General features: G+C 37.5%; 1 protein-coding gene across 7 annotated transcripts in view; it reads right to left on the minus strand.

The window, feature by feature from the left end:
• The window catches only part of SDCCAG8 (SHH signaling and ciliogenesis regulator SDCCAG8), a 117,511-nt gene that overhangs the window by 41,029 nt on the left and 63,243 nt on the right, over positions 1–13,239 (minus strand). For 6 of the 7 annotated variants that reach the window (XR_003926362.2, XM_030035675.2, XM_041128478.1 and 3 more), the window contains exons 14-16: positions 10,400–10,527; positions 8,169–8,277; positions 1,820–1,951 (exon numbers count right to left, since the gene is read on the minus strand). Coding sequence is in view for 6 of the 7 variants with exons in the window: in XM_030035675.2 (XP_029891535.1) it covers positions 1,820–1,951; positions 8,169–8,277; positions 10,400–10,527 (369 nt within the window). In the remaining variant the exon portion in view is untranslated. The remainder of the gene's footprint in view (positions 1–1,819; positions 1,952–8,168; positions 8,278–10,399; positions 10,528–13,239) is intronic. The other variant, XM_030035678.2, reaches the window with a different exon arrangement.

Consider the following 13,239-nt stretch of genomic DNA (forward strand, 5'->3'; position numbering starts at 1 on the left):
AGTCTCCTCTTAAAATGCTGGTAAAGTATACTGTTCGTGATTCAAATACCTGATAATCTCTGCCATATTTACATATTCTCAAATATTAAATAAGACAAATGCTATCACTGTCCTGTTTTCTCTCCTTGTTGTCAGCAAAACAGCAGCAGAAGGTAAGGCACTGCCTGCAGCATGACCACTCTGCTTTCAAACCACTCAAACCACTTTTCTGTTCTGGATTAATGCTTTCAATCTTTTCTAGTGTATAATCACTGCTGCTGCAGCAGAGAATGAGCAACATTTTCCAATAGATCTATTTTATTTGATTCTGACAGAGGAAAGGTTGTCCTAAAAACTTACAAAGCAGTCTTAAATTCGACTAGATACTAATAATGCTACAGAAGAACATGTAGGAGGAAAAAAAAAAAAAGATTTAATTTTTTTCTTCCCCCTGAAAGTAACCCTGAGCCCTCAGTGCATGTCCCCCATATGCTAAGAATCCACCACAAGTAAAGAAACAAAAAGGGAGGTGAGATAAACAGAAAGATTATGTGGTCACATAGATTAGGGACACAGTTGTAGCATTTTGAATTTCTTTGTTCTTCGAGCTATAAAAGATGATAACAATCCTGGGTTACAGAAGAACAGGATGAGGTACAGACAGAAATCTGAAAAGGAAGAGGAAAGAGGGGGGTCTGGACAACTGAAAAGAATGTATGGAGAGCTTGCAAGAAACAAGCTGATACGGACAGAGGACAAAGAGATGGCAGCAAAAAAAAAAAAAAAAAATTAAAAAAATCAATAGTTGGGGAAAAAAAAAAAAAAGAGCATATAAGACTGGCTGCTTCAATACATGCAAGCTCTGTTCCTGTCAGGTGGTCAGGGGTCAAAAAAAGCAAACAGAATTTTTCCCAGCCAGGACTATCTAGTCAAAAGGAAGTTAAACTTCATTTTGTCTTTCACTACTGACAAGAGATAGCCTGGCTGATTGGGTTTGCAGAGTCGCCTCTCAGCCATCTCCCTACTTTATCCTCTACCTCCCCAACCATGCCTAAGCTCTTTTAAGTGCCTGTTACACTGAACACGGAGTAGAAAACAGAACAAGAGAGCATAGATGAACTTTCTGGTATAAAAAGAAAAGTCTCCACAGTGATCTTTAAGGACATCTAATCCAAATCACAGCACGAGGTGTTACCAGTCTGGACACTCTGGCCAGAACAGCCAATTGGTATTGGTGGAAATATTCCATACTAGTCTTGCTGTAGCTGGTCCCAGCTCTTCCTGAGGAAGAGCTGGCTCTCAGAAAAGGCTAGTGGTGCCTGGAAGCTGTTAATAGTTCTCCGGTTACTAAGATCTTCAGTAAGATTTGTTTATGCAAGTTAAATATTACTGAGAAAGCTAAGATGGTAAAACCAAAAAATACATCTATTACATGGCATAATGGAATCCACATCTGTACCCTACATTCATATTACTCAATAACCTCCACTATCCTTCCTCCCCACATGCCCCCCCCCCCCTTTTTTTTTTCTTAATATGATAAGACAATTCATCCAAGTTAGAGCAGAGAACAGCCGAAGCAGCCCACACACATATGTACTAGGCTGAAATTCTTTGGAAGACTATGTTGTTCAAGCTTTCCTTTTATTTATCCAAAATGGCACAAGCAAAAGATGTTATAAAAAAAACTTGACAGAACGCTTGGGGAGGGAGAAGGGGTGGTCATTTTCATAAGGAAAGAATATTACTTTCAAACAACCTAGTGTCATTTTTATGTTTACACAACACAACAGGTACAGTAGAGCATACCACATACTGACAGATTAACAGGACCTCCTACCTTGACTTCATCCTCTCATGCATTCTCCCATGCTGGATACATTGTTGGTCCAATTCATCATTCCGTTTCTGCATCTTCTCCAATCTGCCATGAAGATACTCTTTTTCCTGACTAAGCTGGTTGACTTCAGATCTACAGAAGTAAAACACAGTGATGATGGATGTTGTCAGATTTCATCCTGCAGCGTGCCATCAATATGTGGCTTCAGCATTTATAAAATTTCATACATGTATATGTAATGCATAAACAGGCTATTACTAGAACTTACAGAAACAAAACACTGTTTCAAATAATCTTAAAACAAAAGAACATGATGCTGGAGGGTATCTGGTAAATATGCCAATGGCAATCACTCAGTCATAGGTTGGCTATGCTAATTTCTGCATAACTTAAACAGGCATGTCTTTTGGCATTATGCATTGATGTTAAATAAGATCAATAAATGTAAATTCATACTTGTTAAGCAAGAATTTGGCCAGCATTTTGAAAACACATTTCAAGTTCTTTAGTAGTAAAAGCTAACATCTAGTTTAAAAAATGGCTACTAAAAACTTGTTCAACCCTTACTGCACTGTACAGGTTGAACTGTCAATAGTGGTACTGTTTTAGAAACTTTATTAACCTAATATGCCCAAAATACCATTACACAGATTAAAAAAAAACAAACCCCACATTAAAAGGAAAATAAATAAAACCTTAAGAAACAAGGGACAAATCATACAGGCGCACCCTAATCCACATAAAACTCGGCACAGCCTTTAAGAAAATTAGTCACTTCTAGCAATTCTTATTCTTCACGGGTGAGCAGAGACACCAGATCCATGAATGACCTGGGACTGCTACTTGCTACATCTCTAACCATCAGCCCATGGAGAAACAGGCATGAGCTGTTTCTTAATATCAGGAGAAGATCTCAGATTAAATTGTGATAAAATATACATTATGCACTTGTACAGTTTAACTCTTTGGAAAAGGTTAATGAGAACATGTCAGAATCTGCTATACCATCAGAAAGTAAGAATCAAAAGCAAGCAAATTTGTTTTATGGCATCTGCCACTCCAGATCTTGAGGTTAAAAAGCTTCAGATATATCTTTAAATCGTAAACTTAAATATGCTGCAGTTAGAGCAGAAAGATACTTTACCTTCCTGGCTGTTACAGAATGCAACAACAACTGACATTCTGAAAAATACAACAAAGTGCAGGGGGGAAGAAATACTGCTCCCTCAAAAACATGTTGTTACACTGACAAGTCAAATCTGGAAATGACAACATAATCTTTTCATGTTTAAATAGAGAACAATACATAATATCATCTGTGAATCTGAAAGAACTTAGCAAGGGAAACTTTGGAAGATGACTGTATGTAATTTATGTATGTAATTTAGATAGGGAGTTACAGCTCTATTAAGGAGCATCACTGACAAATACATCAGAATCACGCTGATGTATTTGTATATCAGACTTAAATGCACAAGAGTTTCCTGGATGGGTACATAACAGTGGGCAAGATGTTATAGGAAGGAACTGAAGACGAATTTTTACACCAATCATTTAACAGAAATATTAGTAACTTAAAGGTCAGCATTAAGAATGCATTATCAGTTGGACCAATTGTTATCACACAGTATGAATGCAATCTGTATTTGATACTGATACTGTAAGAAAGAAAATCAGTGGATAAAAGCCAAGGTCCACTGCAGAGCAACTCAACAGAGACCTGACGTAACAAAGCCCAACCAAGTGGTAACAGGGACTAAACTCAGACTCCATTCCTTTTTAGCCAGCAAAATGCGACAACAGCATTTGCCATGTGGGAATACTGTAAATGATCATGTTTGTAGGGTTTCCCAACTGGTGGATCCTGCTTCTTTTTCTGTATTTATATGTGGCTGTCTCATTAACAGAAACAGCAGAAGCAACTTTCAAGGTGATAAAAATCTCAAAGTTTTAGAAGGCCTTATTCATCTCCAGCACGTTTGAAGGTGCCTGAAATCTTTCTGGAAAGATCAAGGGACTCAAATCAACCAAAACCAAAATGCTACTGAAAATGACAATTAATGAAATGGAAGTACCGAATTCATCGAAAACATGAGTAGCATGGTCTCTAATCTCTAAAATACGGCTCTAAATGCCTGATGCTTTGAACCATGTTACTTGTGTTCTCTTCTCCTAAAACATCTTTTGTAATTACAGTTGAACTCAACAAAAAAAAAACATTCTAGCTAAAATATTATTTACACAATGTCCCTTCCAAGTAAATACCTAAGAGTCTGACCACCCAGATTCAAGTATTTCCTTACACTGAAATTTTGGAAGGCAGTACACAAGAAGGGCAGAATGCCTATTAAGGACAATGTTTAAAGGTTCATGTGTGTCAGCATTAGAGAGAACACAGGTCCCAATACAAGACTCTATACCAAGAGTCTTCATTATCACCTGATAAAGATTCCCTCTGCATCTTTAAATATACCACTCATCCACCTCAGTTTCCAAAGATTAAGATAGAACAGTTAATTCTACGTGGTATTGAAATAACTTCAAAATTGTTGGGTTAAAAAACCCTACAAAACCAACCATAATTGTAATAAGCCTAAACAACCGTACTGAACGTGATAGCACATTTATACTAGGAGTAGCAACTCCACCCAGCCAGGGGCAGGGCTGGATCTGCGTAAATGTTTCTGAGTTCACCCTGCTCCCAAGCTGTCACAACAGGGATGGGAGAGAGAGGTGCCACAGTACACAGTCCTGAGCTTCAGGGACAGCCCACACGTAATGCCAGGGGCAGAGGTAAATTAGAAAAATCTATGCACTAAGCACTATGTCTGATGGATCCAGAACAACTATAGGACACAGCACGGACATGCTGATGTTGCTCCACAAGAGCTACTCTGGATCCAACAGACTGAGTAGTAAGCCATGACGGACTTAGAAGAAACTGAAGCGCGCAGACATTTGGAGGGCCGCCATCTGAGGTGGGCCGCCATCTGAGGTGAACTCTGCATGGAGTTGTACTTCTGCAGGCTCAGGCTGGCCCCACAAGTCATACAGTCATGTTAATGTATCTGTATGTGCCTCTGAGATCTGATAGACTCACGAGATCTGTATGAAATCAATATTATTTTGAAACTGCACAGAGGAAAGCTACAGTGTCACATGAAAATGAAAATGTAAAATGCATGCTTGTAAGTAGATGGGTAATAGATTTTGCCCAATCACATTTACTTGTCACTATATTAAAAATCATTGATGATGACTGGGGGGAAGACAGGGACAACTAAAAAACCCTCTATACTTCTGGATCCATTCGACTACCAAGAAAGCCTCAACTTCTGCTTAAAAACAAATTTAAGTTTTTATCTACCATCCTTGCTGGAAGAGTCTTGGATAAAAACCCAGGTTCCTCCAAAACTTTCAAATACTGGAGGCAAAGAACCAGCAAATGTTAAATAGCCACAATTCAAAGTCAATTAGGATATTTTTAGGATGAGCTGATTTTTGAAGCCTAAGGTAGCAATGCTGCCTTTACTCCTCTGAACTACCTTTTGGATTGCAGCGCTTTTTAAGCACTGTCTTTGCCTACTCTTAAAACCAATTGTTTACTTGTACAGCAATTAAATACATGCTCTAAAATATTTTCTGCTGACACAGTATTGTTGCATATAATTTTAATGACTGAGCCTTCAGACAGACTGTTTCACATCTTCGTACGGCTACCTTCACACTCCTGGTATTGAGCGCCATGACTGCAGTCAACCAAACATGCAGAAAAATAGTTCAGCCGGGTGTGCGTTCTTTACTTCAATTAAACTCACACAGTTGGATGCCTACCGTTGCCAAACCAGTAATATAATTTATACATTATAGTCCAAACAGTAAAACTACACTAAAAGTCATTTAACAATATTTATAACACCATAAAATACAGTGTTAAAATATATGAACTGCAATATGTACCAAAATTATAAAATTTGTTTCTCATCATCAGTGATTAAAACCAGGATCATTGCTCTAGCTTCAATACTCACAACCCTGGTGACAGATTAGAATTCAAATCTTAATGATCAATTTACAATTAACAAGATAGAAGTGAAACAAATTAAACCAACCATTATATATAACGAGACCCAATGGACTCCCATTGTTCCCCTTAATTACAAAACGCAAATCACAAATACACAGTGGGTAGTGTTAAGCATTAATCTACAACCTAGAAACTCAGACAGTGACAATCAGAGAAAAAAAAAAAGAACAAAATAACAGAGAAGAAATCAACAAAGGACTATATTTTTAAACATGCCTATGCATACAAAAACCTTCACAGACACTATCTTCTTTCTGCACAGCTTGAGGGGTTTATAATTTGTCTGACATTGTCTTTCTGAAGCTTTTCTAATCCTGTGTAGGGGCTAGCTCACAAAAATGGTTCTAGCTTACATATAAACAAGAAAACTTCAGTTTAGATTTCTCAGAAAACGTATTAAATATAAAAATATACGTGCAATTCAGAGGCATCCCACTAAAATTGTGCGAATATGTAGCTGTCAGATAAATTTGAAATGCCTCTTACTACAAATGGGACCATTTTCCACCATCTCCAGTTCCACCTTTCTCATTTTCACACACTTTCTTGGTCCCTACCTATTTCTCCTTTCTTGTTACTGACTGCGACAGCTCCTAGTCCAATGAAAGCAAACTCAAGCTATTTTAGGTCAACTTCTCAGAACTGCTTTCATACATTCTTCTACACTGTTTCTTGTGCAAAATATACCACTTTCTGGAGATCCAAGAGGGCTCCTTTTCCCTTTTTCAGGTTCTTGACATAGTCAGCTAATGCTGCTAGGTGGAGAAACACTTGGCAATCTCTGGTATTTATTTTCAGAGAATAATGTGTTTTCACAGTATGTTTTCTGTCTTTCCTTCATCCTTTTACAGTTACTAGTCTGTGACTGTGAGCTCTAGCAACAAAGTCTGTGTGCATTTTTATTGCTGGAATAATAATATGATTTGAATCTATTTAGATTTTGTATTACTTCAGCAGAGAAGGTCTGCTTTTTCAGAAGAAAAATTCTGTTTGCTTCTTTCTCAAGTACCCATCAGAACACTTGCAAGGGAAGATCGCTTACATTTCCCTAAGTTTCTCATTTCTTCCCCAAACACTCTGGATGGGATTCATCTTCCAACTTCAGCCACTTAACAGCTAGTCAACACTTTATATTCAGTGGAAAGTAGGATGGGCAGTGGAGGGAGTACCTGTGGGAAGCATCATATTTTTTTTATATATATATATATCTGTCTGTCATCTGCTTATATCATTTCCCTTTGACCATTCCTGGAAACAGGATACTGGGATAAATGAGCTCTCTCCCTGAGTGAGTGTTGCCCCTGTTATGTTACCTCAACAGGATGACTAAATCCACCCAGCAGAAGAATCCTATCCCGAAAACCAATTTTATCTTTGCTGAGTGTTTTTCTTACTTCACATAAGCTATGAGAGATGAATCCTACCCTTAATTACCAAATTCACTTTGCATGAAATTTACAGAAGTTGCAGAATGCCTACTCACCACTTAAGTCCTGTTTACTACTCTGAATATGAACCCTGCAGAAAGTTTCAACAGAGACTATTTTCACACTTAAAAATGTAAAATCAAATTATTTACTGTTATAGACCTACAAAATTCATCATTTCTTTTTTTTTTAAAAGATAGCCCTGTCCTATAGAACTTTTAAATACATACCTTCATACTTTTGTATTTATTTAAACCAGTTATTGCTTCCAGGTTTTATTCTGTTCCTGAGTTTTTAATGGATTTGTATTTAGACCTGCTATTGATTTTAACAAGAGCACCACATAACAAGTGGCGGCAGAATCAGAGCTTCAATGACAAGCAATTTTGATGACAATTTCAGAGATAATTATTCAGTGTGTAGTCTTGTGAATGAAGATTTAAGTAAATAATTAAACCAACAGACTACAGTTTTGAGAACTTTAAATATTTAGTATTTTTCAGATAATTTCAGATAAACGCAAATTGTAGCTCTGTTAACAATTTTCCACTCTTCTTCATCAGAATATGAATATCAGGAAGAAAAGAGTATGCAATTTTTACATTGGAATTGTTTAAGAAATTTAAAGTAATAGCCAGAAACATAATCTGAAAAGCAGAAAATTAGAATTACCCTGGATAAAAATCCATCCATGTTTCTTAAATGGCATATATTATATTGAGATGATGTGTAATACCTGGGACAAGATGAATAATAATCAATATTAAAATACAAATAAAAAATAAGGAAGCATGTCCTAATAATAAAAGGGACATGATAAGAAAAATATACTAACCTGTATTTTTCTGCCATTTGTTCCAACTTCCTTGCCAACACACAACATTCTTCCTTTAATTTTGCTATGAATGTATTCTGGGAGGTCAGCAAGGAATCCAGTTCATTCACTAGAAATTACAAAATTATAAAACTAGAAATTTATTTTACAATGATGTAAATTTATAGGTAATTTAGAAACAATTTTATATATTCTTAATTACTTTCCTCTAGATTCTTCTGGTTTTGGTATGTTTTTTTAAACTTCAGCTATTTGGACATGGAATTATGACATCATAATTCACCAAAAAAAGGCTCTATATCAGAATAAGCTAACCTAAAGTGTTTAAGCGATGTTGCCATTGAATCAGGTCTTTTATGAGAAGAATCACCATAAAGACTACATATCTAATCTGGTGGTTTTCCTTTTTAGCTGGAAGTTCATTGACATTTCTGAGAGGAATAAAATTGGCAAGCCATGCCTTAGCAGCCTTTTGCTTGCTCAACTGGTGCAGAGGATACACTGGCAACCCAAACACTCACACTGTAGACTCATTTCATTCTCTCCTTAAAAAAGCAGTTCTTTTATTTACTGGGTCCTGCAATTACTATGATTAATGCATTTTTTTTTTTTCTCTTTAATGATAAGATATAGACTTATTGTCCGGTGACAGTTGCAGTGTAACCATTTTATAAATTAATTTTCAGCTACTATCAGTTTGGGCTGCACCAAAACTCGTGACCTAGAAATCAAGCATCTTTATTCTTTCAAAAGGAAGATATTGCAAAATGATGTTTCTTGATTTCTGCTTTTAAAATTGGAGAAAGAGAGACCACTGTTACCCAAATCCATTGTATGTGCGTAGGATCATAATACACAAGGGTTTCTTTATGTACATTATAAATGACTATCATTTTCAACTCCTAATCCTACTAGAGATATATAAAAACAAACTCAGCTGTAATGTTTCATTTTTGTATACTGGGACAATTTACGTACCAGGAGGGTAAATTACACATCTCTTGTGCAAAATTCCACTTGGTCATATACAGATGTGCTGACTAGAGTAGGGAAAAATGATTCTGAGAGCTTCTTTTCTTTTCCTACTGTGTAGACAGCAGCCATAACATAGCTGTTTGCATTCCCTGAACACACGGAAAGGTCCTCTAGTACTGTGATAATGCAGCAAAAAAGGCAGAAAATCAGATGGCAGATGTAAATGTGCCTGCTACCTCAGGTATTATCTGACACTGCTTAAGATTAATACATGCTACATTGCTTTTCTAAAGGTATTGCAGGACTGGTGGGTAAAAATGGTATTTTATTAAACATATGAATATACCATGTTCCATAGGAGCTGAAGCTCCTCCTCCTTTCTATGGTCTGGTGTTGGAGATTTCCTCTCTAAAAATTTCTTTTCTTGTTTATAATATGCACCTTTATTAATGTTGTTGGCATAGTACTTCACAATAACAAAAGGGGTTTTTTGTTTGTTTGGAAAACCCATTTTACTTCCAGATTAAAGGTTAGAAGTTATTGATCAGCTAAGTCAATGCAATGAAGTCTCCTATTATGAAAACCTGAAGTATTGAAGGGATTAAACATCTTTCTTCTAGATTGAGGGTGTGTGGGGGGGCACATGGTAATGCTAAAAATGTTTGAGGCTGCAAAGATTAAATAAAGGAACATATCAATTTGGAGCCAGTGAATTACATCCAGCTGCGACAGTGAATTAAGAACCGATTAATGGCTAAAGCTTTTCTCCAGTTTGGATGCCGAAGCAAACTCATTAAGCTTTTAGAGTAGCTATAATGTGTGTACTGTGGGAACTGTTCAATGCTATTCAGGAGACTTTAACTGTAAGCTCAGAGCATTTCCCGCAGAGCTTCTGATGCTATTTTCTTTATATAACATGTGTGCCTGAAAATCCAGCCAAAAACAAGCCCTTTGTTTTTCTACTTTGTTGTGGTCTCTCTCAGCTTTACGTTTCTTGAACACAGGTAAATAAACTCATAATCCAGATGGTGCAACAGATGTGAGAGCAGCACTCTGAAATCAACAGACAGTGGGCAATACTTTCCATTTTCTCTTTTAAACGCTAACTAATATGTAATTCGGAATCTCCGGTGTAGTTAGCATCTGCTCCCTTCGGCCAGCCAAAGGTTACAGGTGTTCCTGATGTCATTTCACAGTAAGGCGTGGGCCTGGCTTGTGAGTGAGTGCCCAGGCTCTAATCTTTCCCTACCACCTACCAGTTTTCTCATGCTGGGCCTCCATTTGCTGCATCTTCTGTGTCAGCTCCTGCTCTCTTTGCTGGGCCTGAAGGGCTCGGGCCTTTGCTTCATTGCTAATGCTGTACTGAATGCTCTCTTTCTCCAATCTATAAAAAAACCCAAACAGCAAATAAAGAAAAATAAAAATCATATACTGAAGATGATAAATTAAAAAGGCAAAGCAGAACATTCAATTAATCATAACAAAAAAAAAAAAATCTGGCCAAGCTTTTCACATTAAACATTCCCCTCCCACTTCAGGTTATACGAACTGACCTTTCTCTTACAATGTCAAACATTCTCCAGTGACTAGTAGAGAATGGATAAAAAATATGATCTATTTCCTGAGTGAAAATTAGCCTTTCAGACAAAAATATGATTTTATTTTTAAAAATTTTAAACACGACTTCTTTTTCATAAGGAAGTTCCCAAACATCCACTTTGCATTGAACAGATTATTTGCATTTTCTTTTAAATGCTATTTATTTAATTTTGCAATGAAGCTTAGGGACCTGACCCTGAGATGGACTGGTTCCCAGTGAACCAGCAGGAGATAAGTCAATGGGAGCGATTGCCATAGTGCTCATAATACAACTACTCTGAAAGCTTAATGAGTTTTCTTAAGCGACCAAACAAGTTTTAACTATTAATTTATGTAAATAGGAGATGAATGCATCCATTACAATAGAGAAGACTGTTAGCACCACGCAGGCCCAGCCCCTTGTGGTTCTGCTCACTGGGGGGGGTTGTACGGGAAGGTCTAAAGCCCAGTACTATTACTGAAGTACGCAGGCAAGAGAGCAATTTACTTGACCAGATATGCAAGATGGGGCAATGTACTCCTGAGGCAAAACAAATGCTAGACTACCACACTCCATTGAAGCATTTTATTTAAAGCAAGCCAAGCAAAAACAGCATGGAAAATAAAACCCCAAAAAGATATATGCATATAAATTAGAAAAGGTCCTAAACTGCAAATTCATATCTAGACTTTCCCAAAGGTCGTGAATATTTATCTGGTGCACACTAGGATCCAGATTCAAAATCTCAGTGAGTTCATGTATACAAGGATTGATTTCTAGATTTCAAAATGACACATATGCACACATTTTTCTACTGAAACTACATTTAATAGCTTGGGATAGGTTTCAATAAAGTCTTATAAACCTGTTGTTTTATTCTACGGACAATACCTATTTCAGGGGATTACAAAATGGAACACGGGCATAGATCATGTAAGGATAAAGCCACATCTCATGTGGTTGCTGCACTTAACCTTTGGATTGGTGCCTAATAACCCATCCGAGATATTGCAATATCTCAGCATGACACACACAATGTTAAATCTTCTCTCTTAAATTTACCCCAAAGCAATACAAATGGTGGGTCACATTACACTAATTCCTGGTCCTGATGTTGCAAGCCCTACCTTAGGCAAAACTCCCTTTGAAATCACAGGCAGTTTTTTCTGAGGTAAGACTGAGAATGATTTGACACAGAGAATACATTTAGATAGCAAGAATATTATAGCGTTAAGGAAACAAAGCACATTTTTCAAGAAAATATCATACATTGAACTGCACTTTATCACATCATTCTCAGAATTACTTTGTAACCACATTGGGGCTATCCTAAGGAGTGATGCTTGCATCATTTCCTAAGTGTAAGCTCCAAATACGGAAAGCATTTCTATGAAAAAAATCTTTCCGTATTTGCTGGGAACCAGTTTATCTAAGCCCCTTCCCCGCTTCTAAACAACTCTCTACCTTCAGACAGTTGTCATGAGCACTGGACTGCTCAAAAAAACCTGCACCAGCACCTAACACATCCCCCAGACATTTTCAGCTAAAGAAAGTGGCAGGAGCACAGTATTTTATTTAATAGTGTCTTATGTGAGATGGCTGTGTGCAGCTGGGTGCTGTGCTGTCATCTGGCACACAGCTGGCTGGCTAGCATTCTGCTGGGGGTAGCCTTCAGCATGTATCAAGCTGCACAACTCAAGCTACCAAGGCAAGCCTGTAAAGGTCTATTCCTCATTGCTAGGGTCCCTCCTGTCGAACACATGCTAACGGGCAAGTTCAAAATAAATGGAGAATCTACTGCCACCAGAAACACACTCTTGTTAGGGGACTGATCCAAAAAAGCCATTCACCTGTGCTACTTACTGTATAAAGCAAACTAGGAGGATCTCAGAAACCATGGATGCACGGTGAGTTCCCTGTGGCTGAAGTGTATATGGGGTGGGTGAAAATAGATGAATTTATACAGTGGATAAAAGCTCAACTATAAGACTAGGAAAAAACAGGTAAGTCTTATGCAGAAGGGTAGCTGACTAGTCTCAATCTTAACACCTAGAAAATTTTGAGGTTGAGACACAACCAGTGCCACATAAAGAACAACATCTGAGGTGCCTAGAGCTGCTGAGGAACAAAAAAAATTCCTGGAGCCAAAGTTGTCTAAACTAGGTGGCAAGTCTTTCACCCACACCTTGAGCTGACACCTTCCCTGCTCTCTAAGTTCAATCTCTCTGCCCTCCTGCAGAAGAGTTCCCCAACACATTTTACATATACAGAGAAAAAAGGAAAAAAAAAACCCCAAACCCACAACAAAAAAGCATGGATAAAACAGGCAGAAGGCGGCCCAAGAGATTTTAGGAACTATCGGTAACATTCCTGCTACAACCAGCAAATATTGCAGTTTTAGGAGGTTTGACACTGGCTGCTTATTTGCAATTACAAAAGCACAGAGACAATGTAAAGCAAAGCAACAACAGCCTAATTTGGGTGACACAGGTAAGATCTGCATCAGAAATGACAGCT

This window comes from Aquila chrysaetos, chromosome 13 (genome assembly GCF_900496995.4).
Source record: "Aquila chrysaetos chrysaetos chromosome 13, bAquChr1.4, whole genome shotgun sequence".
In the NCBI taxonomy this organism is placed as follows: Eukaryota; Metazoa; Chordata; class Aves; order Accipitriformes; family Accipitridae; genus Aquila; species Aquila chrysaetos.